This window comes from Protopterus annectens, chromosome 6.part1 (assembly GCF_019279795.1).
Source record: "Protopterus annectens isolate FY-2018-M chromosome 6.part1, PAN1.0, whole genome shotgun sequence".
Taxonomy (NCBI): Eukaryota; Metazoa; Chordata; order Ceratodontiformes; family Protopteridae; genus Protopterus; species Protopterus annectens.
Window position 1 is genome coordinate 385120778 of NC_056738.1, and position 27850 is coordinate 385148627.

At 42.8% G+C, this 27850-nt stretch overlaps 1 protein-coding gene across 4 annotated transcripts in view; it reads left to right on the forward strand.

Moving 5' to 3' along the window:
• The window catches only part of DPF2 (double PHD fingers 2), a 779856-nt gene that overhangs the window by 228752 nt on the left and 523254 nt on the right, over positions 1-27850 (forward strand). For all 4 annotated transcript variants that reach the window (XM_044075795.1, XM_044075796.1, XM_044075797.1 and 1 more), the window contains exon 5: positions 20197-20289. In XM_044075795.1, coding sequence (XP_043931730.1) covers positions 20197-20289 — 93 coding nt within the window. The remainder of the gene's footprint in view (positions 1-20196; positions 20290-27850) is intronic.

Consider the following 27850-nt stretch of genomic DNA (forward strand, 5'->3'; position numbering starts at 1 on the left):
TCCACTCCTGAAGAGTTTTCTTTTGGTGAGACACCGCATTCTATGAGAGAACATTTCCAATGGCAGGGCCAGGAATTTTCTGATTCCAGAAAAAGATTAAGGACCTTTTTGCATTTACCTCAGCATAGGCCTTTGGCTATTCCTCCTGTTTTGAATGTTATTGATGATGTGTACTCTGATGCTAGTACAGCCCCTGATTCTCTCCCTCCGGCTCCTGCCAAACCTGATAGGTACTACAGGGTCCCAGATTCTCATTTTCACCTGTACAAGGCCCACACTGCAGACCCAGAAACCATTTCTCAGGGCCCAAGAGGGGTGGCAGCTGCCACTGCTAAAAATCCTTTACCTTCTGAAAGGGAATCTAGAGCTTTAGAGCGATGGGAAAAAAAGTTTACACTTCTGCAACTCTTTCTATGAGGGCATTAAATTGTCAATTCCATATGATTCAGTACCAAGAGTATTTGTTAGATGAATTGTATAAGAAACTTTCCTCCTCTGAGCCCCTTGACCGTAAATCACTTCAGGATCTGGTACATAACTCACAGCAGGTTAGCAACCATTTTTTGCAATGTGGTTATGATGCACTGGAAGCTTCATGTAGGTCAGCAATGACAGGGGCAGTTATACGAAGGCATGCCTGGTTGAAGGAACAATCTCTACCGGACCATGTTAAAGCTAAGCTCCTGGATGCTCCAATGGAAAAACAAAAATTATTTGGTTCCACGGCCCAGGATGTCTTAAAGAAGTTTGAAGAAAAGGCAAAATCTGTGCAAACAGTCAAGGACTTTCTGCAGGTACAACCACCGAGATTCAGCAGAAATTGGCCTACTAAGAACTGGTCCTTTCCAGACTCAGAAAGATCACGGAGAGGCAGGAACAGGCGTGCCAGAGGTAGAGGGCAAGCTAGAGGCCACTACAGAGGTCGTCAGTGGCAGCCACCAAACCAGAGAGGTAGTGCAGGAACAGCAACAACATCTGCAACACCAGGACAAACACAATTACTTGTTCCGCCAACCAGGGCTCAATTAGAAGCACCATTGGGCGGAAAGCTTTCTTTATTTTCAGAAAATTGGCATTACATTACAAGGGACTCATGGACACTGCAAATAATAGACAAAGGCTACAGGTTCCATTTCCACACATTGCCAAAAAGAAAAGGAATGCCAGACCTGCCACCAAATCAGAGGGCGGAGGCTTTGAAGCAAATCACCAAATTACTACAGATGAAAGCCATAGAGAAGGTTCCTCTCTCAGAACAAGGCCAAGGTTTTTATTCAAGGCTATTCCTTGTTCCAAGGAAAGAAAATCAATGGAGGCCTATTCTCGATCTGTCCGCACTGAACACTTACCTCATTGTGCCGAAATTCAAGATGCTGAACCTACAGCAGCTTCTTCCCATGCTGGGCAAGGAGTCTTGGCTGGTGACTCTAGATCTCAAGGAGGCATACCTGCATGTCCCCATTCGATAAAGTTGCAGAAGACACCTCAGATTTCTTGCAGGATCAGAGCATTATCAATTCTCAGCATTGACCTTTGGCTTATCTACTGCGCCCAGAGTATTCACGAAATGCCTGGCATCAGTAATTGCACACTGCAGACTTCAGGGGATTCAAATCTACCCATATCTGGACGACTGCCTGATACAAGCGGACAGCAAGACAAATTTGTTAAAGGACTTGGACTATGCCATCAAGCTATTACAGGCCTTGGGATGCACAGTCAGCATCCAAAAATCAAGACTTGTACGATCCCAAAGGATAACCTTCTTCGGTGCAGATCTAGATACAACCACCCAAATGGCCTTTCTCACAGAAGAAAAGCAGAAACAACTTCCAGACTACTTCAAGAATCTGACAAGACAAACTCAGCTAACTGCAAGGAAAATCCTGCAGGCCCTGGGTTTCATGGCATCCTGCATAATACTAATTCCACAAGCCAGGCTGCATATGAGAAGATTGCAATGGTACCCAAGGAGTGTATAGACTCAGCACAGTCACAGCTTAGAAACTCTGATTCCAATCATACCTTGTCTTCAAAAGGAATTCCTGTGGTGGGCTCAAGCCTGCCAGACCAACAGAGGGTTGCCTTTCATCAAACCAAAAGCAAACCAAACCATCACCACGGATGCTTCAGACCGAGGTTGGGGAGCACACATGGAGGACAAATGTATCCAAGGACTATGGTCTCAAGGGCAACTGCAAATGCACATAAACCAAAAGGAAATGCTGGCAGTGATACATGCAATCGAGGCTTTCAAACCTTTCCTTCAGCAAGGCCACCTGCTAATAAGGACAGACAACACCACAGTTATGTGGTACATAAACAAGCAAGGAGGCACTCCTACCCTCTATGCAGACTGGCTATGAATCTATGGGATCTTTGTTTGAAACACAATATACAACTACAGGCCCAGTTCGTGCCAGGGAAAGACAATACACTGGCAGACAGCTTAAGCAGAACTACCATAGATGCACACGAATGGATGCTGCACCCAGACATCTTCTTACTCATAACACAGACATGGGGAAGGCCCGAGATAGATCTGTTCGCCTCACCCCACAATCATCAACTGAAAATTTTTTGCACCAGGACATATCATCCACAAGCATGGAAGGTGGACTCTCTTTCAGCTGGAAAGCCCGAAAAGTCTATGCTTTCCCACCAATCCCATTAATGTCCAAGGTTTTACTGAAGATCAGAGCAGAACAGCCAAAAGTGATCCTGATAGCTCCAGACTGGCCAAGGCAGCATTGGTACCCACTGTTGAAGAGCCTGTCACAGACGAAGCTGTGGCCTCTCCCATTATGGCCTCTTCTTCTGACGCAGAACAATTACAAGATCCTGCATCCCAACCTAAAGACCTTGCAGCTGACTGCCTGGAGAATACCATGACCCCTTCCAAGGACAGCTTATCCCAGAGGGTAAAGGACATTATTATGGAAGCTCGCCACCCTTCCACAAGGAAGGCATACTCAGCAAAATGGAAAAGATTTCTCATTTGGAACACAACAAAAGGCCTTGATGTGACAGTGATGAACATGTCACATATACTGGAATACTTAGCAGAATTGTTCCACAATGGCCTGTCTTATTCTTCCATCAAAATACATGCCTCAGCATTTTCAGCAGAATACAATGTAAATCCTCCTGTCTACTCGCATCCTCTTTTAAGACAATTTCTCAGAGGAATCAAAAACATCAATCCTCCAAGGAGACCACCTTTACCTACTTGGGACCTCAACTTTGTGCTGGAAAAACTAACACTTCCTCCATTTGAACCAGCAGCATCGGCAGATCCACAGTTTCTATCCTGGAAAACTGCATTACTCCTGGCCATAACTTCAGCAAGAAGAGTATCTGAGTTACAAGCTTTAATGGCAGTGCAGCCATTTCTTATTTTTCATCAGGACAGAGTTTCATTAAGAACCAATCCAACTTTTATGCCAAAGGTGGTATCTAGAGTATCCTTGAACCAAGCAATTCATTTGCCTACATTCTTCCCAAATCCACAAAATAAAGGGGAGAAACTTCTACACACTCTGGATATCCACAGACAATTACGCTACTATTTGGACAGAACTAAAAGTTACAGAAAGACTGACCAACTGTTTGTAGCTTATGCTGCTGGGACACAAGGAAAAGCAATTTCCAAACAGACAATCTCAAAATGGATAGGAAATTGCATTCACTTTTGCTACTTCTTTCATGGAAAGACTGTTCCTGTGAATATTAGGCCTCATTCCACGAGAGCCACAGCCACCACTACAGCCTTCCTAAGAGGGGTGGCTACCAAGGACATTTTAGAAGCTGCTACATGGAGCTCCGTGCATACTTTTGCCAAGCATTACAATTTACCCTTATACTCCAGATCCAGAGCAAGTTTTGCAACAGCAGTCCTGCAGGGTCTCTTAACTACACCATCATTTTCTTAGTACCTCCACCCCCAGATTGGCTATGGTATTCTACCCATATGTTATGACTGCAGATGCATCCTTGAAGGACATAGTACAGTTTTGTACCTACCATAAATGTAGATGTCCGATAGGTATGCATCTGCAGTCAGGTTACCCTCCCTCCTTCCCTCTGTGGTATTCCTAGGGTGTTTACCCCTTCATTAGCTAGCTGGGGGAATCTGTTATGGTGTATTTGTTTGTATATAGATACATATATATGAATATATTTTTGCATTATGTTTGGAAATTTTTGGCATTTTATCCAAATTTAGCCTTCCTAGAGGGCACCTGGCATCTGGGGCAAGAAAAACTGAGGAAGATGGCGTCGGCTGATGCTTTTATACCCCAGACGCTCTGACGTCGGGGAAAGTGCGACATCAGCCGAGGCCAGACCCAGACTTTGGAATCCGGCCGACCGAAGGGCTGCCTGAGGCAGGACAACCCATATGTTATGACTGCAGATGCATACCTATCGGACATCTACATTTATGGTAGGTACAAAACTGTACTTTTCATATGCTTAAATATCAACAGCATGTTATGGACTTACTGAAACAGAAAATGATGTTGATTTCTGATTGTGTGGAAAATAAAGAGTTACAGGAATTATTGCATTCAGCAGAACAGGTTGGAATGCATACTTTGCAATGTGGTTTTGATTCCTTGGAGGCCTCTTGTAGGGCCACCGTTACTGGATCTGTGATTAGAAGGCATGCCTGGCTCAAGGAGCAAAATCTGCCTGATCATGTTAAAGCTAAATTGTTGGATGCCCTTTTGCTGCATGATACTCTGGTAATAAGGCAGAAGAGGTTTTAAAGAAAATGGAAGGCAAAGCTAAATCTATGCAAACTGTAAAAGATTTCTTGCAGCTGCAGTCACCCAGGTTCAGTAGACACTGGTCTACTAAAAATTGGTCCTTTCCTGTGTCCAACAGAGCCACTCCAGATGCTCAAAGGGCTCCAGATACCAATCACAGGGTTCTTACAGGTCAAAGCAATGGGGTGCCTCCACCTCCAAATCTGGAGGGAACAAAGCACAACCCTACAATAAGCAGTCTCGATGACCTTCCTCTACCATCACCAAGCACTTTTCTTTTGGCAGCCCCCTTTGGGGGGAAAACTTGCACTTCATGCTCAAAGTTGGCAGTTAATTACCCAGGACAAGTGGGTATTAAACATAGTATCCCAGGGGTACAGATTTCATTTCCATACTTTGCCAATTCCAAACGGATGGCCGGATCTGCCACAAAACCAGTGGGCAGAGGCCCAGAAACAAGTCATGTCCCTCATGGATATGGGGGCTATTCAACCCGTATCAGAAAAGGAAATAGGGCAATTTTTATTCAAGACTTTTCCTGGTGCCCAAAAAAGGCAATTCATGGTGTCCAATACTGGACTTATAGATTTTGAACATGTTCCTGGACATTCCAAAATTCAAAATGCTGACTTTACAACAACTGCTGCCTATGCTATGCAGGAATGCTTGGTTAGTAACGCTAGACTTAAGAGACATACCTGCATATCCCAATAAGGGAATTATGCAAAAGATACCTCTGCTTCAAAGCAGGTTTTTTGCATTACTAATTCTCTGCACTGCCCTTTGGCTTATCTCCTGCGCCCAGGGTCTTTACAAAGTGCCTGGCACCAGTAATTGCATTCTGCAGACAAAGAAGCACTCAAATTATCCTTATCTGGACAATTGCCTCATTCAAGCAGAGGACAAGGACACTCTTCTTCAACATCTGGCGTTTGTAAAAAGGCTTCTAGCATGCCTAGGGTACACCATAAACGAAAAGAAATCTCAAATGGTACCCTCTCAAATAATTGCATTCCTAGGTGCAAGCTTGAATACAACTGCCCAGATGGCTTACCTCACGCCAGACAAACAAAGGCAACTGACAACATACGCCAAACAAATGGCAACAGAACCCCAGTTATCTGCAAGACAAATTCTGGCAGTTTTGGGGTTCATGGCATCCTGCATTCTACTAATTCCATATGTGAGACTGCATATCAGGAAACTTCAGTGGTACCTAAAAATTTATGGAGTCAACATTGTCACAGTCTGGAAACAATGATTCCTGTCATAGGTTCATAGGTTGGTGCTAGGCTATCGACCCTAAGACCTATGCAAGCCTAGCCATAACAATTCCCTGGAAATTTCTTCCCACAATATTTACTTCTCTGGGCCCCAATATTTACTTCTCTGGGCCCCTGTCTTAGCAGGACGACTGACATGATCCCCAGGGTCAATTTCCTATCTCCCATCCAATCATCAAGGTTCCTTTTGAAGACGGCCAATGAGGTGCTCTGCTTGACATTTATGGGCAGTCTGTTCCAGAGTATGGGGAGTCTCTGGGTCAGGAACCTATCCCTCCAGCATGTTTTGTTCATAGTGATTATAAGGTTTAGATCCCTGGAGCATGTGGCTCTGAGGGATTGGGATTTCTTTAAGTGGTTCATGTCCAACAGCTCAGGGTTTGACATGGCCTTGTATGTTAAGCAGAGATTGCCTCTGAGTAGATGATATGCCACAGAGTATAGCTGGAATTTTTTTTAGACGGTCAGCATATGGCATCTGCTTTTATTCCTGTGATTCTTTTAGTGAGTTATTCCTGTGGCCTTTCCAGCTGTTGCAGTTGTCTTGTGAGGTACATACATTCCCTGCCTACAACAGGAGTTTCTTTGGTGTGCAGAGACATGTCACCAAAACAAGGGACTGTCATTCACTCTACCCCCCCCCGCCACCCAAACCCTAACTACAGACGCATCAGACTATGCTTGGGGGGCCCACCTGGCAGGGAGATGCATTCAGGGCAAATGGAGCCCAAACCAAATGCATCTACATATCAACCAGAAAGAGATGCTAGCTGTTCAGAATGCTCTGACAGCCTGCAAGGACTTAGTTCATCCAGGACAACAACTGATAAAAGACGGACAACACCACAGTTATGTCGTACATAAACAAGCAGGGGGGTACACATTTCTATTTCTACTCCCTTTGCAGACTAGGCACGGCCTTGTGAAACACAGCCTTGACTTACCAAATACATCTTCAAGCTCAGTTCCTGCCAGGAAAGCAAAATACTCTGGCAGACGACCTAAGCCGAAATCTTATGGACCCGCACGAATGGAAACTGGATTCACAAATCTTCAGCATGTTAACACAGACATGGGGGAGCCCAGACATAGATATATTTGCCTCTCCCCAAAATTATCAGTTGGGACAAATTCTGCACAAGAACTCATCACAAAAAGCTTGGAAAGTGGATGCCCTATCCTTCAGCTGGAAAAAACTGTCAGTCTATGCCTTTCCCCCTCTGCTGTCCAAGGTCTTACTAAAAGTCAGACAGGAAAAAACAAAAATGATCCTAGTTGCTTCGGATTGGCCTCGCCAGCACTGGTACCTACTTCTAAAGACTATGTCTCAGCTTCCTCCATGGTACTTGCCTCAAATACCTCATCTATTGTTTCAGCAGAACAATCAAATTCTGCACACTCAGCTTCAAACTCTGAATCTTGCAGCATGGCTGATCAACTAATTATTCAAACAACACCTCTCAGCAAATCTGTGATGGATGTCATTTTGGAAGCCAGAAGGCCTAGTACTAGAAAATCTTATGCTGATAAATGGAAGAGATTCTGTGCTTGGAACCAAGCACAAGGAACAGACACAGCAAAGCCCAATGTTCTTCAGATTTTACAATATTTGACTGAGATGCTTGACAAGGGCCTATCTTTTTCTTCAATAAAAATACATGCCTCTGCCATCTTTGCTCATTACAACACAGAGCTTTTACTCTTTTCTCATTCTCTGCTTAAACAGTATTTTAGAGGGGCCAAAAATTTAAGGCCTCCCAGAAGATCGCCAACTCCTGCATGGGACCTCAATTTTGTGCTGGAGAAAAACTCACCCTGCCTCCTTTTGAACCAGCAGCTACTGCGGACATAAAATTTCTATCTTGGAAAACAGCTTTTCTCTTGGCAGTCACTTCAGCAAGAAGGGTTTCAGAACTACAGGCTCTCATGGCAGTGGAGCCTTTTATTATATTTTACCCGGACAGGGTGTTCCTCAGGACCAAGCCTTCTTTTATGCCTAAGGTGGTATCCAGTGTGGCTCTTGACCAGACCATTCACCTGCCAACATTTTACCCAAATCCGCAGAACAAGGGGGAGCATATTCTGCATTCATTGGATGTACACAGGCAACTAAGATTCTACTTAAACAGGACCAAATCTCTAAGAAAGTCTGAGCAACTACTGGTAGCATTTGCTACAGTGTCAGAGGGAAGGGCTATATCAAAGCAGACTATTTCTAAGTGGATAAGCCACTGCATTTGTTTCTGCTACTTGCACCATGGTAAACCTGTGCCTAAGGGGATCAGATCACATTCCACCAGGGCTGCCTCTACTTCAGCAGCTTTTCTCAGAGGCTTTCCAACCAAAGACATCCTAGAAACTGCTACTTGGAGCTCTGTTCATACCTCCACAAAGCATTATCATTTGCCTCTTTTCTCCAAATCCAGGGCAGGCTTTGCCACTGCAGTTCTGCAGGGCCTTATAGCCGCTCCTAATGCTGTTTAGTTCCATCCTCCCATCCATAGCTTTGGGATTCTGCCCAAATGTAATGACTGCAACAGTGAAACACTAAGAACATAGTACAGTTGTGTACACTTACCATAAATGTAGATGTTCGAGTGTATTCACTGTTGCAGTCCGGGTTACCCACCCGCCATCCCCCTTTCTATACCTTTTCTTTCCTTCACTATACACAAAAGCCTTTGTGGTGTATTTGCTTTTAGATGAAGGTAAAGTTTGTTTCTAAAAGTGCATTTATATATATATATATATATATATATATATATATATATATATATATATATATATATATATATATATATATATATATATATATTTTTTTTTTTTTTTTTTTTTTTTTTTGCTCCCCATTTGCGGGGCACCTGACATCTGAGGCAAGAAAAACTGAATAAAATGGTGTCGGCAGCATGTTTTATACCCCTGATGACCTGACGTCATGGAAGAGGAGACAGCAACCGATGCAGGACCCAAGACTTTGTTATTCAGGCCGACTGAGGGCAACCTCCCAGCAGATTACCCAAATGTAATGACTGCAACAGCGAATACACTTGAACATCTACATTTATGGTAAGTGTACACAACTGTACTTTCTGCATGCCCCGACAACTTTCAGACCTCTACTCTCCCCGAGGCCTCTACTGATCAAAACAGGCACCACAGTGGTGTATCAACAAGCAGGGAGGGACGCACTCTTATCCTCTGTGCAGGCTACCCATGACCCTTTGGCAGATGGCCTCAGCCATGCAGATACACCTGCTAGCACAATTCCTGCCAGGCTCTTTCAACTCTCTGGCAGACAGCTTGAGGAGAAACCTGCTAGACCCACACGAGTGGCATCTAGACCACAGGACCTTCACCATTGTAACCCAAAAATGGGGCACCCCGCAGGTCGACCTCTTTGCCTCCCACTCCAATCATCAGCTCAGCAAATTCTACACCAGGGAACCTCACAGCAAAGCCTGGAAAGTGGATGCTCCATCTTTCCAGTGGGTAAACCTCTCTGTCTGTGCAATTCCCCCCTCGAACCCTCATTTCAAGGGTTCTGCTCAAAATAAGGGAGGGAAAACTGAGAGCAATCCTGATTGCCCCAGACTGGCTACATCAGCACTGATACCCACTTCTCCGCAATCTGTCATCCCTCCCTCCATTATACCTACCTCAGGTCCCAGCACTCCTGACCCAGAGGAATGGAGAATTCATGCACCCCCATTTGCAGACCCTCAACCTGGCAGCCTAGCTTATTCCCTGACCTCTCCTCAAGCTGCCAGCCTAACCCAACAAGTTCTAGATGTTATACGTGAGGCCAAACGCCCCAGCACTAGAAAATCCTATGCTAATAAGCGGAAAAGGTTTTGGACCTGGATCCAGGCTAAGGGAGCCAGTACGGCTCAGCCCTCCCTACCTGTCATCCTGGATTACTTGGCAGACCTACTACACAGGGGTCTATCCTTCTCTTCTGTTAAAATTCATGCCTCGGCCATCTCTGCTCATTTCAGCACAGAGCCTCCTCTCTTCTCACACCCTCTCATCAAACAGTTCCTAAGAGGGGCTAAGAACTTAAGGCCACCCGGAAGAGCACCTACCCCAGCATGGGACTTGAACTTTGTGTTGGAAAAGCTCACCCTACCCCCCTTTGAGCCTGCAGATTCGGCAGAATTAAAGTTTCTCTCTTGGAAGATGGCCTTTCTTCTCGCCATCACTTCAGCTAGAAGAATATCAGAGCTACAAGCACTTATGGCTGCAGAGCCCTTCATCATTTTCCATGCTGACAGGGTCTCCCTCAGGACTAACCCAACCTTCATGCCTAAAGTGGTGTCTAGTGTGGCTCTCAACCAATCCATTTATTTGCCCATCTTTTTTTCTAACCCACAAAATAAGGGGAACGGATTCTGCACACTCTGGATGTGCACAGACCGCTCAGATTCTACCTGGACAGGACTAAATCTTTTAGAAAAATTGATCAATTGCTAGTCAGCTTCGCTGCAGGAGCAGAGGGCAAGGACATATCCAAACAAACAGTCTCCAAATGGATAGTGCACTGCATCCATTTCTGCTACAAACAGCACGGGAGCCACCCCCAAAGGGGGTCAGGACACACTCCTCCAGAGCAACCTCCACCTCTACAGCCTTTCTCAGAGGAGTCCCAACTAGGGACATACTGGAGGCTGCAACATGGACATCTGTCCATACCTTCACCAAACATTACCACTTGTATATCCTTAGGCTTTGCCACCATAGTCTTGCAGGGCATCCTAGCCAGCCCCCAGTCTTCTTGACTGCCTCCACCCATTTCTTCAACTTTGGGAATCAACCCAAACGTGATGACTGCAACAGTGAAACACGAAGAACATAGTACAGTTGTGTACACTTACAATAAATGTAGCTGTTCGTGTGTATTCACTGTTGCAGTCCTGGTTACCCTTCCTCCACCCCTCTTATCTCTCTCTCTCTCCTTACAAGGAAATTTGGTATTTACTTTCTACTGGTGGTATTCTTCCACCATACCTTAGCCCCTATTGGGGGCTCCTGACAGGGCAAGAAAAACTGATGTAATGGCATCAGCTGCCTATTTTTATTCCCCTGATGACCTGACGTCAGTCCTGGAATGACAGCAACCAAAAGAAATACTAAGCCTCTGGTATTTGGGCCGACTGAGGGCTGCCCCTGGCAAGATAACCCAAATGTGATGACTGCAACAGTGAATACACTCGAACATCTACATTTATGGTAAGTGTACACAACTGTACTTTCTCCTTTTGTTTGGAAATGGCCAGGGGCCATTACCACAAGTTTACACCCAGATTTACTCACACAAGATCAGGGTGTTTGATGCACCCCATCCCCACTCATCTTCAACTTACTGCCTGGATGATAGGGTCTCAGTTCCATTTAGGCACCTGTTTACTGAGAAAAGTGCAGCAGATGCTAACAACTGAGGCAAGAATGCCTTCTGCTAAAAAGTCATATGTTAGCAAATGGAAAAGCTTTTCCAGTTGGTACACACAACATAACTAGCACCTATTCAGGGCTAATGTTCCCTCCCCTTCCACCTCCAACATGTAGTAAGCTAGAGTAATCTACCCATACAGCTAAGGTTACTGCAGCAGTGATCACTATGATGAATGTAGTACAGCTGTGTAAGGAAACTTACCATAACAGCAGATGTTCAAATGATCACTGCTGCAGTAGTAGCTCCCTCCCTCCATCCCCCTTGTATTGGTGTGCTTTTATGTTAGGGTGTGGGCATTTATTTTTTGTTGTTGCTAGCACTGCTGTTTAGGGCTCAGCCTCCTCCTCTCTGTTGGCATGAACACTCTGAAGGGCTTGGCACCCAAACCTGTCTTTTTAGTCATCTCAGCTCAAGCTTACTGTTTGGGCGGCCGCGGTGATGCAGCAGTTAGCGGTTCTCTGCCTTCTGTGCAGAGTCTGCGTGTCCTCCCTGTGGTCGCATGGGTTTCCTCCGGGTGCTCCAGTTGCCTCTCACATCCCGAAGACATGCTGTAGGTGGATTGGACACACTAAATTGGCCCTAGGTGTGAGTGCGTGCATGTGTGCCCCTTCTGTGGAAGGTTGGGCACCGGGCTGGCAACTCGACACTGTAAAACTCCACCTTAAATCATGAGCGGACAGGTGATCCACTGTGGCGACCCCTAACTGGGAAAAGCTGAAAGTAGAAGAAGAAGCTCAAGCTTACTGTCTGGATGTGTGGTAAATGCCTTAAAGCTTTGGAAGCTGGCCAGCTGTTATACCCTATGCAGGATACAAACCATATAGTGATCATTTGAGCGCCTACTGTTACAGTAGGTTTACTTACAACAGCTGTATTTTCTCTTTCTTCTAATTAGTCTGATCTCTCTCCTTTCAGTAGTGCTGTAACCTGCACTCTTAGTTCCTTACGTAAGTTGCATTATAGCTGCACTTCACAGTACTTGCCTCCTCCGTCCATCATTCTTGCTGATTATATCTTTCTTTACTTTAATCTGTATACTGTGCTGCTGGGAAAACACCAACTCTAATACTGCCTTACCTACTATCACTGTAGCCCATCAACTGTACTATACCTCTCATCTCCATCTCTTCATATACTCTTATTTAAGGCAAAAAAAGCCATACCACATACCAGGAATAAAAATAAAATTTCAAATCAAAAAGCTATTACCCAGATGCTGCTTCCCCACCCCACTATTACAGTGCTGAGACCTTCATCCAAGCTCTGGCCCTGTCCTAAGCTGTACCTAATTACTAGCCCCCCTACCACTACTAACCCAGTTATAGTAAACATATAATCCCAAAGTAAAGGGCTAAAACGTATACATTTTAACCTATTGAGTATTTCAAACAAACTAGCTGATGTGCATGTGTTAGCATCTTACAGAAACTTGGTTAAAATCCTCTTTCAAAGACACTTACATTTTTCCACCAGGATACAGTATACGTAGAGCAGATTGCACAAGTGAAAAACAGGAGGTATAGCTATTCATATATCCTAGCTGTTTAAACATCTGTCTGTATAACCACAACAAACCCCATTTTAACTCTGCTGAGATTTGAATATCCTTCCTTGAACTCAGTTGCTATAAAAGTCTTTGCATCATTGTAGTATGCATCCCACTGGTATATAACATTCCAGTGCTTGATGTATTGTCATGGTTGGCCACTGTTATAGCACACACAACCATACTTTTGGGAGACTCCAGTAATAGACTGGCTTCAAATTAATTTTAACACACCCACTGCCACCATCAATCTTCTTGATTTTAGACTATTTAAATATACCCCAACTAAATACAGCTCATTTGCTAAAGGAACATCAGTACTAGAGTGAATACTGTCATCACATGCTTATAATATCTCCACCACAGACACCCTACCAGACTAAGTAACCGTCTACCCACCTTTGTTTATGGGAATCCAAATCCATTCTCCAAAGCAACACCAATACAAACTTGAGCACAATCCAGCTGAGTTCATTGTAGAAGTGTTCATTTCAACCCTCAATTCTTTAAATTGGTCATCCCTAAACACTTGACCAGTAGATGAAGCTGTGTTGGATAACATTCAGTAGAACCATCTTTACCATATGTGCTTCACTATGGAAAAGGAGACTTAAGCTGAACTGTTTAATCATGTAAAAGTAAACAGTTAATGAGACAGAGATATTATGTGGAAAACACAGCTAACTACAAAAAAATCTGTAAAATCTACAACTTTTCAGGCACCTCGGGAATAAAACCAAGAATAGACCTCATAGAAACGGATAATTGGTGCCAGAGCCATGGCCTAAAATGTATAGTCATACCCTTTGGGAAAAACAACAAATTACCACATAGGTGGTAATCCATTAAGTACGGAAGAGGTAATCAGGGACCTAGGGACCCAGGTTGACAGTAACGTCTCATTTGACACTCACATTGCCAAAGTGGTTAGGAAGACCTTCTATATTGCCCACCTTATCATGAAGGGTTTCACATCTAGATCAAGAGAGGTCATTGTGCCCTGTACTCTTCTCTTATCAGGCCAATGATTGAGTACAATGCCCCATTTGGGATGTATCTCACCCGACACCTGCAGCAGTTGGAAAGACCCCAAAAGTTCCTCACCAAGAGGATAAAGGGTCTTAAACATATGTCATATGCTGACCGACTGAAAAAACTCCAGCTCTATTCAGTCGCATACCGCCTCAGAGGTGATCTGTGCCTGAGGCCATGTCCAATCGAATTAATGGACATGCTCCACCTCAGAAAATCCAAATCCATCAGAGCCACGAGAACAAGAGACTTAAACCTCAACACAGAAATAAATAGGACGTGCTGGAGGGACAGATTCATAACCCAGAGGCTCCGTACACTCTGGAACAGAATCCCAGTCCATGTTAGGCAGAGCCCCTCACTGACTCTATTCAAGAGAAATCTCGACGAGGGATGGGAGATCGTGGGGTTTACCCGGGGTCATCTCTGTGTCACTACTAGACAGAGGCACAGTAAACTAAATCCTAAAAATTCTCATCCTAAGGGGTGGTGAAAGCCACACACACTCTGGCTAGGCTTATAAATGCCCTAGGGCAGATAGCCTAGTACGAACCTATGAACCTATTATCAGAACAATCCCAAACTTCATCACTAACTAAATAAACCCAGACTGCAACTTTCAACCAAACCCATTTCCTGAAAAGCCCCCAGCAAAAGCAGCAGAGAAATTCAGTAATCATTTTACTCAATCCTTACTATTCCCAATTCCGTACCTTTTCTAGATTCCAACTCCTGTATATATGTATGACACTTCTATCTAAAACCTGTTCCATACTCCTCAAGCTGAAGTCTACTACCCAAAAAATGGCCATTAATATGTCACCTATCCTATAATCCTGTTAATAAAAACAGTTCAATCAAAGAATATGTCCCCTCTGTTTGGAAAAAGTTATACATAGTGCTACTTCACAAAGGAGACTCACCCAATGACTATTCTAACTTTAGGCCCATTGCCATAGTAACACCATATCTAAAAATTAGTAAAAAAATGTATACAGATTCAATTACTGGACTGTCGTAATGTAAACAGCCTTGTTTTCCCCTAAACAACATTGCTTTTGACGTAGTTGTAGCCTTATTGCAACTTAAAAAGAAAAATCCTTGGTATCCCTCGAAATCTGAGAAAACCCAGTATGCAACCTATACTGTTTCAAAAACAAACCAAGAAGAAACTTTGTAGCATGGAGGGTGTGGTGTTCACTTCCTGAATTATGTTAATCACCTTTTTATTAATGAAGTAGGTGCATAACACAATTCAAGAAGTGCACATCACACCCTCCATACTGTGAAGTTTCTTATTGCAGTTTACCAACACCAGTCAACACTAACAAACTCTGCAAACCTTGTGTCCTCAATTTTTTGACTTATCCTAATCTTTTGACACAGTGTTACATCAACTACTATCGCAAAATCTTTCTTGTTTAGTTCTGTCTCCTCACTCTTGCATTAAAAGATGCTTATCAGACAGACTTCACACTGTTATGTGGGAAACTGAGTACTACTCCTCCTTCCTGCCTGTCAAAGCAGGCATACTGCAGGGATCTATATTTAGACTTTTCCAGTCTTCACTCAGTGCCCAAACACGCTAGCATTATAAAATGTACTGATGACTGCATTAATATGTTCTGTCCTTACCTTGCAAAAACTGCAAGATCTGACTCAAGGCCTTCTCTTCTGTTGAAACATGGCTGGACATCTCACAGCTTTTACATAACCCATAAAAAACAAGCTGCTCCTCTTTGCCCCCAAAGCATACTCTCTGGGCAAAGACCACATTAATATTGTATTATCCAACAACACAAGCATTGAACTAGTCTGACAGACCAAACTTCTGGTTGTGGCTATAGATGGTCATTTAATATTTGACCCACACATCCAAATATCAGTCAAAAAGATGCATTAAAATTCAGGTTTGCTATATAGGGCAAAACCATACCTCTCAGACAAAGCCAGGGAAACGGTCTCAAGAACTTTTTATTACTGTTATATGCCTCTCAAATTTTCCTAAGCCTAACCATATTCCAGAGAAGTAATCTTGAGCAGTGCTAAACAAAGGCATAACATTTGCTTCAAACTCTTCAGATCATACCCACTACTGCCAAGCACTCAAAACACTAAACTGAATTTAACTACCCCTCATTCTTCACCAATCCAAGCCTTTAATTGTCCATAATTTGGTATACAACCCAAATGAATACCACACTATCAAATCAGTAATCAACGTTGTAACACAAGCATAAATTTCTCAAGATAAATCCCTACCAAGTAAATCCCAAAGTACACCGGGGGATGGATTCTGTTCTAGCCAAGCTATGGAACATAATCCCTCCCACCCTCATGAAAATTAAATAGCCTTTAACTTTTAAAGCAGAGGTAAAGCAGCATCTCAGACAATCATGAATCTACCAGTGCCTTTCACTACAACAAACTGATGTTTAATTCCCTAATAATTGATCACATGAACACAAAGTCTTTTAGTGCATGTAACTTGGAAATAAACTTGTGTAATTAGATATGTTTGGATAACATATAAATGCAAGTACAGAGATATATGAATGTTAGTACGTGACTGGAATTATCAGTATTGGGCACCTAGTTAATTTTGCACAATTTTTTTCTACTTTGTTAGTCATGAGTAGTAACTGCAAATCTTGTATCTGAATAATTGGCTAGTGTGCTGCTTTATGTTCCCTGTATATTCCTATTTTAACTGCTGAAAAAAGGGTTGTCATGCACAGTTTGACTATCCCAGTCAACAAACATAAGTAAAATAAACCACTGATAAATGTGATTTCTGTGCGAGTACAGGGCTAGAGTGTCAGATTGTGTTTAACTCTTACCACTGTGATATTGTGGGTGTGGTGGTCATATACCGCAGGATCAGTCATGTGTCCATTTTTAGTCTGCATTACTTAGACATGGATTTTCTTTTTGATGTTTTCTAATGCCTGTATTCTGGTGATTTCAAATTAGGAAAGTGTACAACAAGCATTAAGGGTCAGGAGACATTTCAGCAATGCTTGGATAAATTCTAAAGATGGGCTACCTTGGACAGCATGTTAACAAACGCAGCACTATTTTGGCTGCTTTGTGGCTACGTACAACTGTAAAAAAAAATAGAGAAATAGAAGAGGTCTGCATTTTTAATGATTTAGGTGTTTGGGTTGATAATATGTTGCATCAGAAGATTTATAAAGTCTAGACAGAGGTACTGTGGGTGGAAGGACCTAAACTGCAGTGTAAAATTTGTCAACTACTACCTTGTACAAAGAAAAAGCAATGAGGTTTAAAAGCATCCAGAAAAGTTATACAAAAGTGGTTAGAAATTTAAATACAATGGCGTGTGTAGATTATTCAACTTAAAACCTTTTTTCAGTTGCATTTTGATAGAAGCATTGCTGTCTTATTCCAGTACTTAAAGCAGCTTTTGTCCAATATTTTCGCGTTGGCTTGGTTTGCTTGATAGAGATACTGTTGAACAGGTCATAATGCTGAGAATGTGTAGGAAGAATGACAGAACCTGTAGCTGGCTAATTCTTACAAGACATTGTAAGAACTTTTAAAAAAGATTAGGTGTGCAGTATGGGGGTCTTATGATTTCTGACAGGTAAAGAGGATTTATGCCCGTGCCCAAGTCACTGTTGTATTTTAACTATCGATTCTGGAAAGTGAAATTAGTCCTACAGTAATTGTTGTGATTGTACCTGTGGTTGAGTAACAAGTGGATGATATTGCAACTTGCTGTTCACTACTGGAAATCTTGTCTGGCACAGTTTCACTTTTCCCTTTTCATTGCAGTTATATGACCATGGAGTTGGTATATACAAGTAAAGAAAAAAATATTGAGGAAACTTCTCCATGTAGAAGATTGATTCCCTCTGGTTCAGGCACCTAATAAAAACCATGCTGTGAATACCCCAGCTAATAAAAGGTGATAGAAATACTTTCTTTAAAAACTTTCCAAAGTATAGACTAATGGAAGTAGGGAAGCACAAGCTAGCTCAAGTCGAATCTTCTTTATTAAAAACACACAAACAAGCAATCCAAATACTAGTTAAATAGAGTAAAGTGTCATATATATATAAGTAAAGGAGTGTGAGAGAGAGAGAGACACAGCTCCTCACATGGGGTTTATAAGGAGGTGTCTGCCTTGCAGTATTGCTATTCTTTCTGACATAGTTAAACTGTGTTCATCCGGTTGTCACTTTGTCCTAGCACTCAAGCATTCCTAATTGAAGCAGTAGGAGTTTCTGACATCCTTTTCCCATTTTTTTTGTTGGAGATGCTTTCAGTTGGGCTTCACTCTTTTTTTTTTAATGGTACTGCTTTCCTTATGCGTAAATGTAGGATTATTTCCTTTTTTTTTCCTCCCCTTCCCGTGGTATGGAATAAATGGTGTGAATTGCTTGCTTAGGAGGCACATTAGGAACCCAGTTAGCCCTTCACATTACCTTCCTGTTTGCATAATGGGGACTTTATTTAGACTGTAACCTTTTTTCCCTTTGTGCTCATGTTAGAGGTCATGCAGGAATACTGTTTGGTAGTTCTCGAATGTTAAAAGAACAGGCAAATGACAGGGGTTGTGCTCTTCTTTAGAAGGGGATTTCCTTCTGATGTCGATGGTTTCGGAGGTAAACTTGTGCCCTCCTTGGTAAATCAGTGACTGGAGTTGTGCTCTCCTTTAGAAGTGGATTTTCTTCTGATACAGATGGTTTTGGAGGTAAACTTGTGCCCTTCTTGGTAAATCAGTTTGGAAGACTGGTGGCTTAAGTCCGTGACTTATCCTATTCTTGCTGAAAAAACATTGCAACAGCAATCCTCGTACTCTGTGTAGTTTTGTTGAGTACCCTTACACAACTGTATCTTAACACCACATTTAATAGTGCAGGTGATTAAAAAAGGGAGTCTTCAGTATTTATGTATTTTGCGAGTGTGTGATTTGCAGTTGTCCTAACAGTTTTGTAAGTAAGTCATGCTGCATTGTGCTGAGGATCTGAAAATGGTCCGTGTTCCTTCCGTGAAGCCAAATCCTTGTCTCAAATCAAATGCTAGCCATATTTAAAAATGTATTTTTAAATCCATGGCGTAATAGGGAATGATGGTACATGCATTGCTTATAGGAAATGTATTTATAATTACAACTGTTGGAATATTACTTGGGTACTGTTTCCACTAAGCATTTAACATGATAGTAGATCAGTTACTGGACTTTTGAGTTTGATGCTCTGGATTTAATGTTACTGAGCATACCAGCAGATTTTTTTTTTAACAAATGTTTTTCTCTCTGTGAACCTTGTCAAAGCAGATTTTTTTCCTGAGCTACAGTGATCTTCAAATTGTTCAGAATGGAAGTGGGGGTGGAGCAAAGTTGAGTACATTTGGTGAGCTGTTCTAGATGTATTCTGAACCAGCACATAATCTGAGAACAGACTTGTTTGGGAATGGTATTTTTATCGCCTAATTTCTAATTTTGCAGTGGTTAGTTTTTGTAATGGTGGGTGTTGGAAATTCAACATTGTATTCTGCATATTGCTTGAAGAGACGACGTTGTACACCAGTCTGCAGCTTCTGTGAGCAACGTTCATACAGGAAATATCTATAGATGTGCACGTACTGTTACATATCTGTGCACTAAATTAGTTGAAATATGTTTAAAGGTTACACAAAACAAGACATTTCACTAATCTTTTCTTATAATAGTTTATGTATGAAGAATTGATATGTTCTGTTTTTAATGTGAATCCTTTTAGATGCATATTATTTTATATATGTTTTGTTGTAGATATATGTATAATGTGGTATAACTTAAAACATTTAATATGCGACTTAGTCTTGAAGGTTTTTGTTCATTTTTGACAGTGTGTGTTAGTGTATTGTTTTTGTGTCTAAAACTGATTCTGGAGGTATTCAAAGTCTTTTGAGTGATAATGTGATCATATCTATGTAAACATGCTAGCAGTGGATCATGGTGATGTTCTCTGACCCAAAGATGTCAGTATTAATGTTGTGGCTAACTGGAAGGCATTTTTTTCTGCTAGTTTAATAAGAACTTTGAGTGATTCTCAGTACACCTACAGTTGTCACTTTAATCATTTGTGGACTGCTCTCTTTTTGCAGAGAATCTTGGACCCAGATGATTTTCTAGATGATTTGGATGATGAGGATTATGAAGAGGATACACCAAAAAGAAGAGGCAAGGGGAAGGCAAAGGTAGGAGTAGAAACCTGAGAAAGAGAATTTTTGAATCTTTTAAAAGGGCTATTCCATATCTTAAGCTCAAGCAGGACCTTTTCAGAACTGTTGTGCTCTCCTCAACTTTTTCTGTGTTTCTGTTTTTAGGCACTTGCACCTGTTCACCTTTCAAATTCTACTTTCTGCAAGTTTACTCTTTAGTAGCTGCATGCCTTAATGGTTCCAGTTGAGGGTCTGTAGGACACTGTGCTTTCTAAAATGATTCAAAGGCATCCTTTATTCACAAAATGTAAAGATATATGAATCAGAAAGATTGAAGCAAATTGAATAGGACAGATTTTTTCTAGATGGTGAAGTATGTACAGACAGGAGGCTAGGTTCGGGTTTTGTGACAGTAATCCTTGGCGGTTGAAGCTGTGCTTACCTTCAGTGTGGATCACAGAACTCTCATCACATTGTCTGAGAGCTCGTAACTTTGCTGTGCCATTAGTTGGAGAGGCAGGGTATAATGAGTAGCTTTGCGATCATTGGATGTTCATCGTGTTACACTGCTGCACTCATTACACTTGGGTTATCTTGCCGTCAGGCGGTTCCCCAGTCGGCCTGAGTTCCAAAGTCTTGGTCCAGCGTCAGTTGCTGTTGTCGCCTCCTCCCTGACATCAGTGCGAGAGGGGTATATAAGATGCAGCCGATGCCATTTTCTTTAGTCTTTCTTGCCGCGCGGTGCCCGAAGCAAAAGCAGTTCGCAAGTGCCAGTCGGCAGTCTCCTGAGATTTTCATTCCGAATCCAGAACCAAAGTCTTCTACAAAGCTAAGTACCCCAGTGGGGAAACTTTTTCTTGCCTCAGACTGATGTCAGTAAAAGTTGATAACTGTATTTCTTGTGGGGAAGCAAATACCTCATAAGGATTTCCATTCCTATTGTATCCCATGCCTAGGCCCAGACCACAACGTCACTGGTTGTCGGTTTTATGCTAGGTTTAACAAGCGCACTATTAAACGTCGGTTTGATTTTCCCCGACATTATTTTGGTAGAAAATTCAATTATACCATGCCGCCGGAACTTCCGACGACCGGAATACACAAAAAGCGCAGAGACAAGGATAGGCACCTGAGGCCTAAAACTGATGACGAAGCCTCTTCTAGGCCAGTCGCCGGTTCTCCAATTTTCAGCGAGGCGCCTTCGCAGCCCCTGACGACCACTTCTGTAGAACCACAGGCCGCCTCTGACTCCCACGTGGAGATGGCTGGGCCTTCGGATGCACAAGTTATTCAGCCTACCGAGATTAACCTTTCAGAGGGATCTGGAGTAGCTGAGCTACCCACAGCTTCAGAGGGTGTCTTCAGACCTACTCAGTTAAGCATTAAACCCTCAGCTAATTCTAAGCCTCCTTTAAAATCAAAGAAACGAAATACAGCATTCTCCAGGACAAGCCTCCATGCCTAAGAAACAAATGCTCAAAATGGCCGAAGACCTAATCACTCTGATCAGGGGGTCTCATCCCCCTCCTGATAAAAGCCCTAGACAGGATGCAGACTATGACTCATCTGACCAAGTGTCCATTTCTTCTGATTCATCCTCAGACCTAGGATACTCTTTACCCCCTTATGAGGATTCTGATGCTGAGGAATCAATTCCATCAGCCTCACCGCCTGAGAACTACTTCTTTGGGGAAACCCTACATACCATGAGGGAGCATTTCCACTGGGAAGGCCAGGATTACTCAAAATCCAAGGAAAGGCTCAGAGACTTCCTTTTATTACCTCAACACAGACCCCTTGCTATTCTGCCAGTGTTAGATATTGTGGATGATGTGTATACTGAATCCAGCTTAAATCCTGATTCCTTACCTCCAGCCCCTGTTAAACCTGACAGATACTACAGAGTCCCTGAGCCCTGTAGCTGACCCTGAAACTATTTTTCAGGGACCCAAAGGAGTTGAGGCCTCATCAGCCAAGAATCCAGTTCCCTCTGACAGAGATTCCAGAGCATTAGACAGATGGGGAAAGAAAGTATATACGTCTGCAATTTTAGTAATGAGAGCCTTAAATTGCCAGTTTCACATGCTAAAATATCAGCAATTCTTACTGTCTCAGTTAAAACAGAAAATGCTTCCAGAATCAGATCTTCCTAATTTTAAAGAAATGCAGGATTTATTGCATGCAGCTGAACAAGTGGGAAAGCATACTTTGCAATGTGGTTTTGATTCTCTAGAGGCCTCCTGCAGAGCAGCAGTTACAGGCTCTGTCATTAGAAGACACGCTTTGTTAAAAGAACATACGTTACCAGATCATGTTAAAGCAAAATTATTGGATGCATCTTTGCAGCAGGATGCGTTATTTGGAGTTAAGGCAGAAGAGGTATTAAAGAAAATGGAGGATAAGGCAAAATCTATGCAAACGGTGAAGGATTTGTTACAGGTTCAGCCTCCTAGATTTAGCAGAAACTGGACAACTAAGAATTGGTCCTTTCCAATTACAGACGGACCTCAAAGGGGAAGATACAGACAACCAAGAGGTAGAGGTCAAAAACAAGTTCCTTATAGGCCTCGACAATGGGTTGCATCAGGCCAGAAAGAGGGGGAAGACTGGCCCCAACCATATAAAAAGCAGCTCCAATGACTTCCCACTACAGCTGCCAAACAAATCCCTCTTGGCAGCCCCCTTGGGAGGAAAACTAGCACTCTTCTACCACAATTGGCAAATGATCACCAAAGACAAATGGGTTCTCAACATTGTATTTCAGGTTACAGGTTCCACTTTCACACACTGCCAAGGTTAAAAGGAATGCCAAGTCTGCCACCAAATCAATGGGCAGAGGCTCAAAAACAAATTACAGCACTCATGGATATGAGAGCTATTCAAAAGGTACCATCACAGGAACAAGGACAAGGATTTTACTCAAGACTCTTTCTGGTACCCAGAAAGGACAAAGCCTGGAGGCCCATTCTGGATCTTTCATCTCTAAACACTGGATGTTCCGAAATTCAAAATGTTGACATTACAGCAGCTTCTTCCCATGCTGGGCAAGAAAACTTGGCTCTTGACTTTGGACCTAAAGGAGGCATACCTGCATGTCCCTATCGGACAAAACTGCAGAAGATACCTCAGATTCATAGCTGGTTCAATGCACTACCAATTCTCTGTATTGCCCTTTGGCTTATCTACTGCGCCCAGGGTCTTCACAAAGTGTCTGGCACCAGTAATTGTATTTTGCAGACAGAAAGGAATTCAAATTTATCCATACCTGGACGACTGCCTGATTCAAGCAGAGAGCAAGGACATTCTTCTAAAGCATCTGGCGTTTGTAAAAAAGTTATTAAGTTGCCTGGGGTACACAGTAAACAAAAAGAAATCAAAACTAGTGCCCTCACAAGAGATTATATTCCTGGGTGCCAGCTTGAACACAATGGCCCAGATGGCTTATCTCACGCCAGACAAGCAAAGGCAACTGACTCAATACTTTCAATTGATGGCAACAAAAACCCAACTCCCTGCAAGAAAAATTCTGCAGGCCTTGGGTTACATGGCATCCTGCATACTACTAATTCCATATGCCAAACTGCATATGAGGAAACTGCAATGGTACCTAAAAAATGTATGGTCTCAACACTGTCAACGTTTGGAAACCGTGTTATACCACTAATCCCTTGCCTTCAACAGGAGTTTCAATGGTGGGCTCAAGCTTGTCACCTCAACAAGGGACAGCCTTTTACACAACCCACAGCCAGGCAAACACTGACAACAGATTCATCGGATTACGCCTGGGGAGCACACATGGCAGGCAAATGTATTCAGGGCACGTGGCCCGCAGAACAAAGGCATCTTCACATCAATCAAAAAAGAGATGCTAGCTGTACAAAATGCCTTTATAGCTTTCAAGGACCTGCTGCATCCAGGACAACTACTAATAAAGACAGACAGTTATGTGGTACATAAACAAGCAAGGGGGCACTCACTCCTAACCCCTATGCAGACAAGCCATGACCTTGTGGAACACAGCTATAAACCTTCAAGTTCGTCTGCAAGCACAATTCCTGCCAGGAGAGAAAACACACTGGCAGACGCTCATTACATCCGAGTGACGCCTCCAGGTGCATCTGCAGTTACCTCCTACTGCTCCTCTAGGCGTCAAATATTACTTGTTCATACTTGCATTAATAATTCCAAAACCATGCCCTATACGAGGTATCAGAATATTTTATCTTGAAGCATACATGATGGCAAACACAATTGTATTGATATTTGACCTATGTCAATGAGTATTTGTTAGAATTGTAAGGTGATAACTTTATTGTTTAAAGACTCAAGCCACGCCCACTAGGAGCTAAAGGTACACAATCAAAAGAGCTGTACTGGAGGGAAGCCACGCCCACTAGGAGCTAAAGGTACACAATCAAAAGAGCTGTACTGGAGAGGAATCAGAAACATCATGGATCCCCACGAATGGGAATTGAATCCACAAATATTCAGAATGATAACACAGAAATGGTGGAGCCCGGACATAGATCTGTTTGCATCCCCAATAAACTGCCAGCTACAAATATTCTGCACAAGGAGTTACCATCCACAAGCATGAAAAGTGGATACCCTCTCATTCAGCTGGGAGAACATACAAGTATACGCTTTCCCACCACTACCTCTCCTGCCAAAGGTACTGGAGGGGAATCAGAAACATCATGGATCCCCACGAATGGGAATTGAATCCACAAATATTCAGAATGATAACACAGAAATGGTGGAGCCCGGACATAGATCTGTTTGCATCCCCAATAAACTGCCAGCTACAAATATTCTGCACAAGGAGTTACCATCCACGAGCATGAAAAGTGGATACCCTCTCATTCAGCTGGGAGAACATACAAGTATACGCTTTCCCACCACTACCTCTCCTGCCAAAGGTACTGGAGGGGAATCAGAAACATCATGGATCCCCATGAATGGGAATTGAATCCACAAATATTCAGAATGATAACACAGAAATGGTGGAGCCCGGACATAGATCTGTTTGCATCCCCAATAAACTGTCAGCTACAAATATTCTGCACAAGGAGTTACCATCCACGAGCATGAAAAGTGGATACCCTCTCATTCAGCTGGGAGAACATACAAGTATACGCTTTCCCACCACTACCTCTCCTGCCAAAGGTACTCATAAAAGCCAGGCAAGAAGAGCCAAAGATGATCCTGATTGCACCAGACTGGCCACGCCAGCACTGGTACCCAATCTTAAGGAGCTTAGCACAAGAACCACCCTGGATTTTGCCTCAAATCCCACATCTGCTGACTCAGCACAACAATCAAATACTACACAGCCAGCTAAAGACCTTAAACCTAGCTGCATGGAAGATTCCGTAGTCAAGCAAGCAATGCCTCTCTCCAAAGCTGTTATGGATGTCATTCTGGAGGCCAGAAGGCCAAGTACCAGAAAAGCCTATTCGGATAAATGGAAGAGATTCTGTGCCTAGAACCAAGCTCACAGCCTTGACCCTCTTGTCCCAAACATTCCTCAGATACTACAATACTTACCTGAGATGCTGGATAAAGGCCTCTCCTTCTCATCCATCAAGATCCACGCCTCTGCCATCTCTGCTCATTACAACACAGATCCACCAATTTTCTCTAATCCTCTGTTAAGTTTTTTGTCCCTCCTGAGGTACTGTTTTAAGACCGCCCCGTAGAGCACCTACTCCAACTTGGGAACTCAACTTTGTTTTGGAAAAACTAACTTTACCTCCTTTTGAGCCAGCTAACACAGCAGAATTAAAATATATCTCTTGGAAAACTGCTCTGCTCCTGGCAATAACATCAGCACGAAGAGTTTCAGAATTACAGGCACTAATGGCAGTGGAACCTTTCCTCATTTTCCACCAGGACAGGGTGTCTTTAAGAACTAACCCTATGTTTATGCCAAAGGTGGTATCCAGTGTGGCTCTAAACCAAACTATTCACCTGCCAACTTTTTATCCTAAACCACAGAATAAAGGGGAGAGACTACTGCACTCTTTGGACATTCACAGGCAGTTACGCTTCTACTTGGACAAAACCAAAGCTTTCAGAAAATCTGAGCAATTATTGGTAGCATATGCTGCAGGAGCACAGGGAAAAGCCATTTCAAAACAGACTATTTCAAAATGGATAGGACATTGTATACGTTTCTGCTACACATACCATGGAAAACCTGTACCTAGCAGCATTAGATCTCACTCCACCAGGGCAACAGCCACTTCATCTGTTTTGGAAGCAGTAACTTGGAGTTCTGTCCATACCTTCACCAAGCATTACCATCTGCCTCTATACTCTAAATCCAGAGCTGGCTTCGCCATTGCAGTGCTGCAGGGCCTTATAGCCACCCCTAATGCCTTATAGAACTAGCCACCCTACCTCAGCTTTGGGATTCTACCCAAGTGTAATAATTGCAGCAGCGTAACACGAACATAGTACAGTTTTGTACGTACCATAAATGTAGATGTTCGAGTGTATACACTGCTGCAGTCCAGGTTACCCTCCCTCCTTCCCCTCTTACTGGCTGGTACGTACCTATGTCTTCTACCCTTACTACCTATGGGAAGTATTTGCTGGTAACCAAGTTGTTTTTTTTTGCTTTTCTTATGTATGTTTTATTAGCAATTGGAGTTGCCTACCTATTTAGAGGCACCTGACATCTGGGGCAAGAAAAACTGAAGAAAATGGCATCGGCTGCATCTTATATATACCCCTGTCGCACTGACGTCAGGGAGGAGGCGACAGCAACCAATGCTGGACCAAGACTTTGGAACTCAGGCCGACTGGGGAACCGCCTGACGGCAGGATAACCCAAGTGTAATGACTGTAGCAGTGTATACACTCTAACATCTACATTTATGGTAGGTACAAAACTGTACTTTTCGACTCACTATTTCTTAATTACTGTTAGTGTGAGATTGTCACTGTTTCAATTTGGAGACGTATAGTGGATAAGTTTCAGTTTTTGAATAGAACTTCAAATTCTTTTGCATATTTGGATTTTATTTATCTTCAGAATTGATTTTCATTAGCTTGTTATGTAAGATATCAGATGATGATCTTCGTGTTTCACTTTTACAGTCCCGACTGGTGGAATTTCCTGCAGTGAACGCCGTTGGCCAGCCTGATTAACAGACAAAAAAATCTCCCTCCTCCATGGGTTGTCAGACACCGTGATTGATGTCAATGCAGTCTGATATATAGAGAGCCAGCTGATATTCATGATTATCAGTCTTGTATTGCAGTCGGAACCAAAAAGCAGTGTTTCAGTGCATCGGTCGGTCCATATCAGAAAGAAGTTATCTGAAAACTAAGTACCATGTTGGGGAACTCTTTTTTTTTGTTTTTTTTTTTTTTTTTTTTCACTGATATCAGATGAGGTTAATAATTGTCTCCATTGTGGTAAACTGGTTCCACACCTAGACTTCCCTTTGTGTCACCTGTTTAGGCCCAGATCGTGACATACCTAACTGCTGATGTTCTTCGTGTTTCACTGTTGCAGTCATCACACTTGGGTTGTCTGCCTGCAGGTAGCCCTCAGTCAGCCTGAATACCAGAGACTTCATCTTCGTGC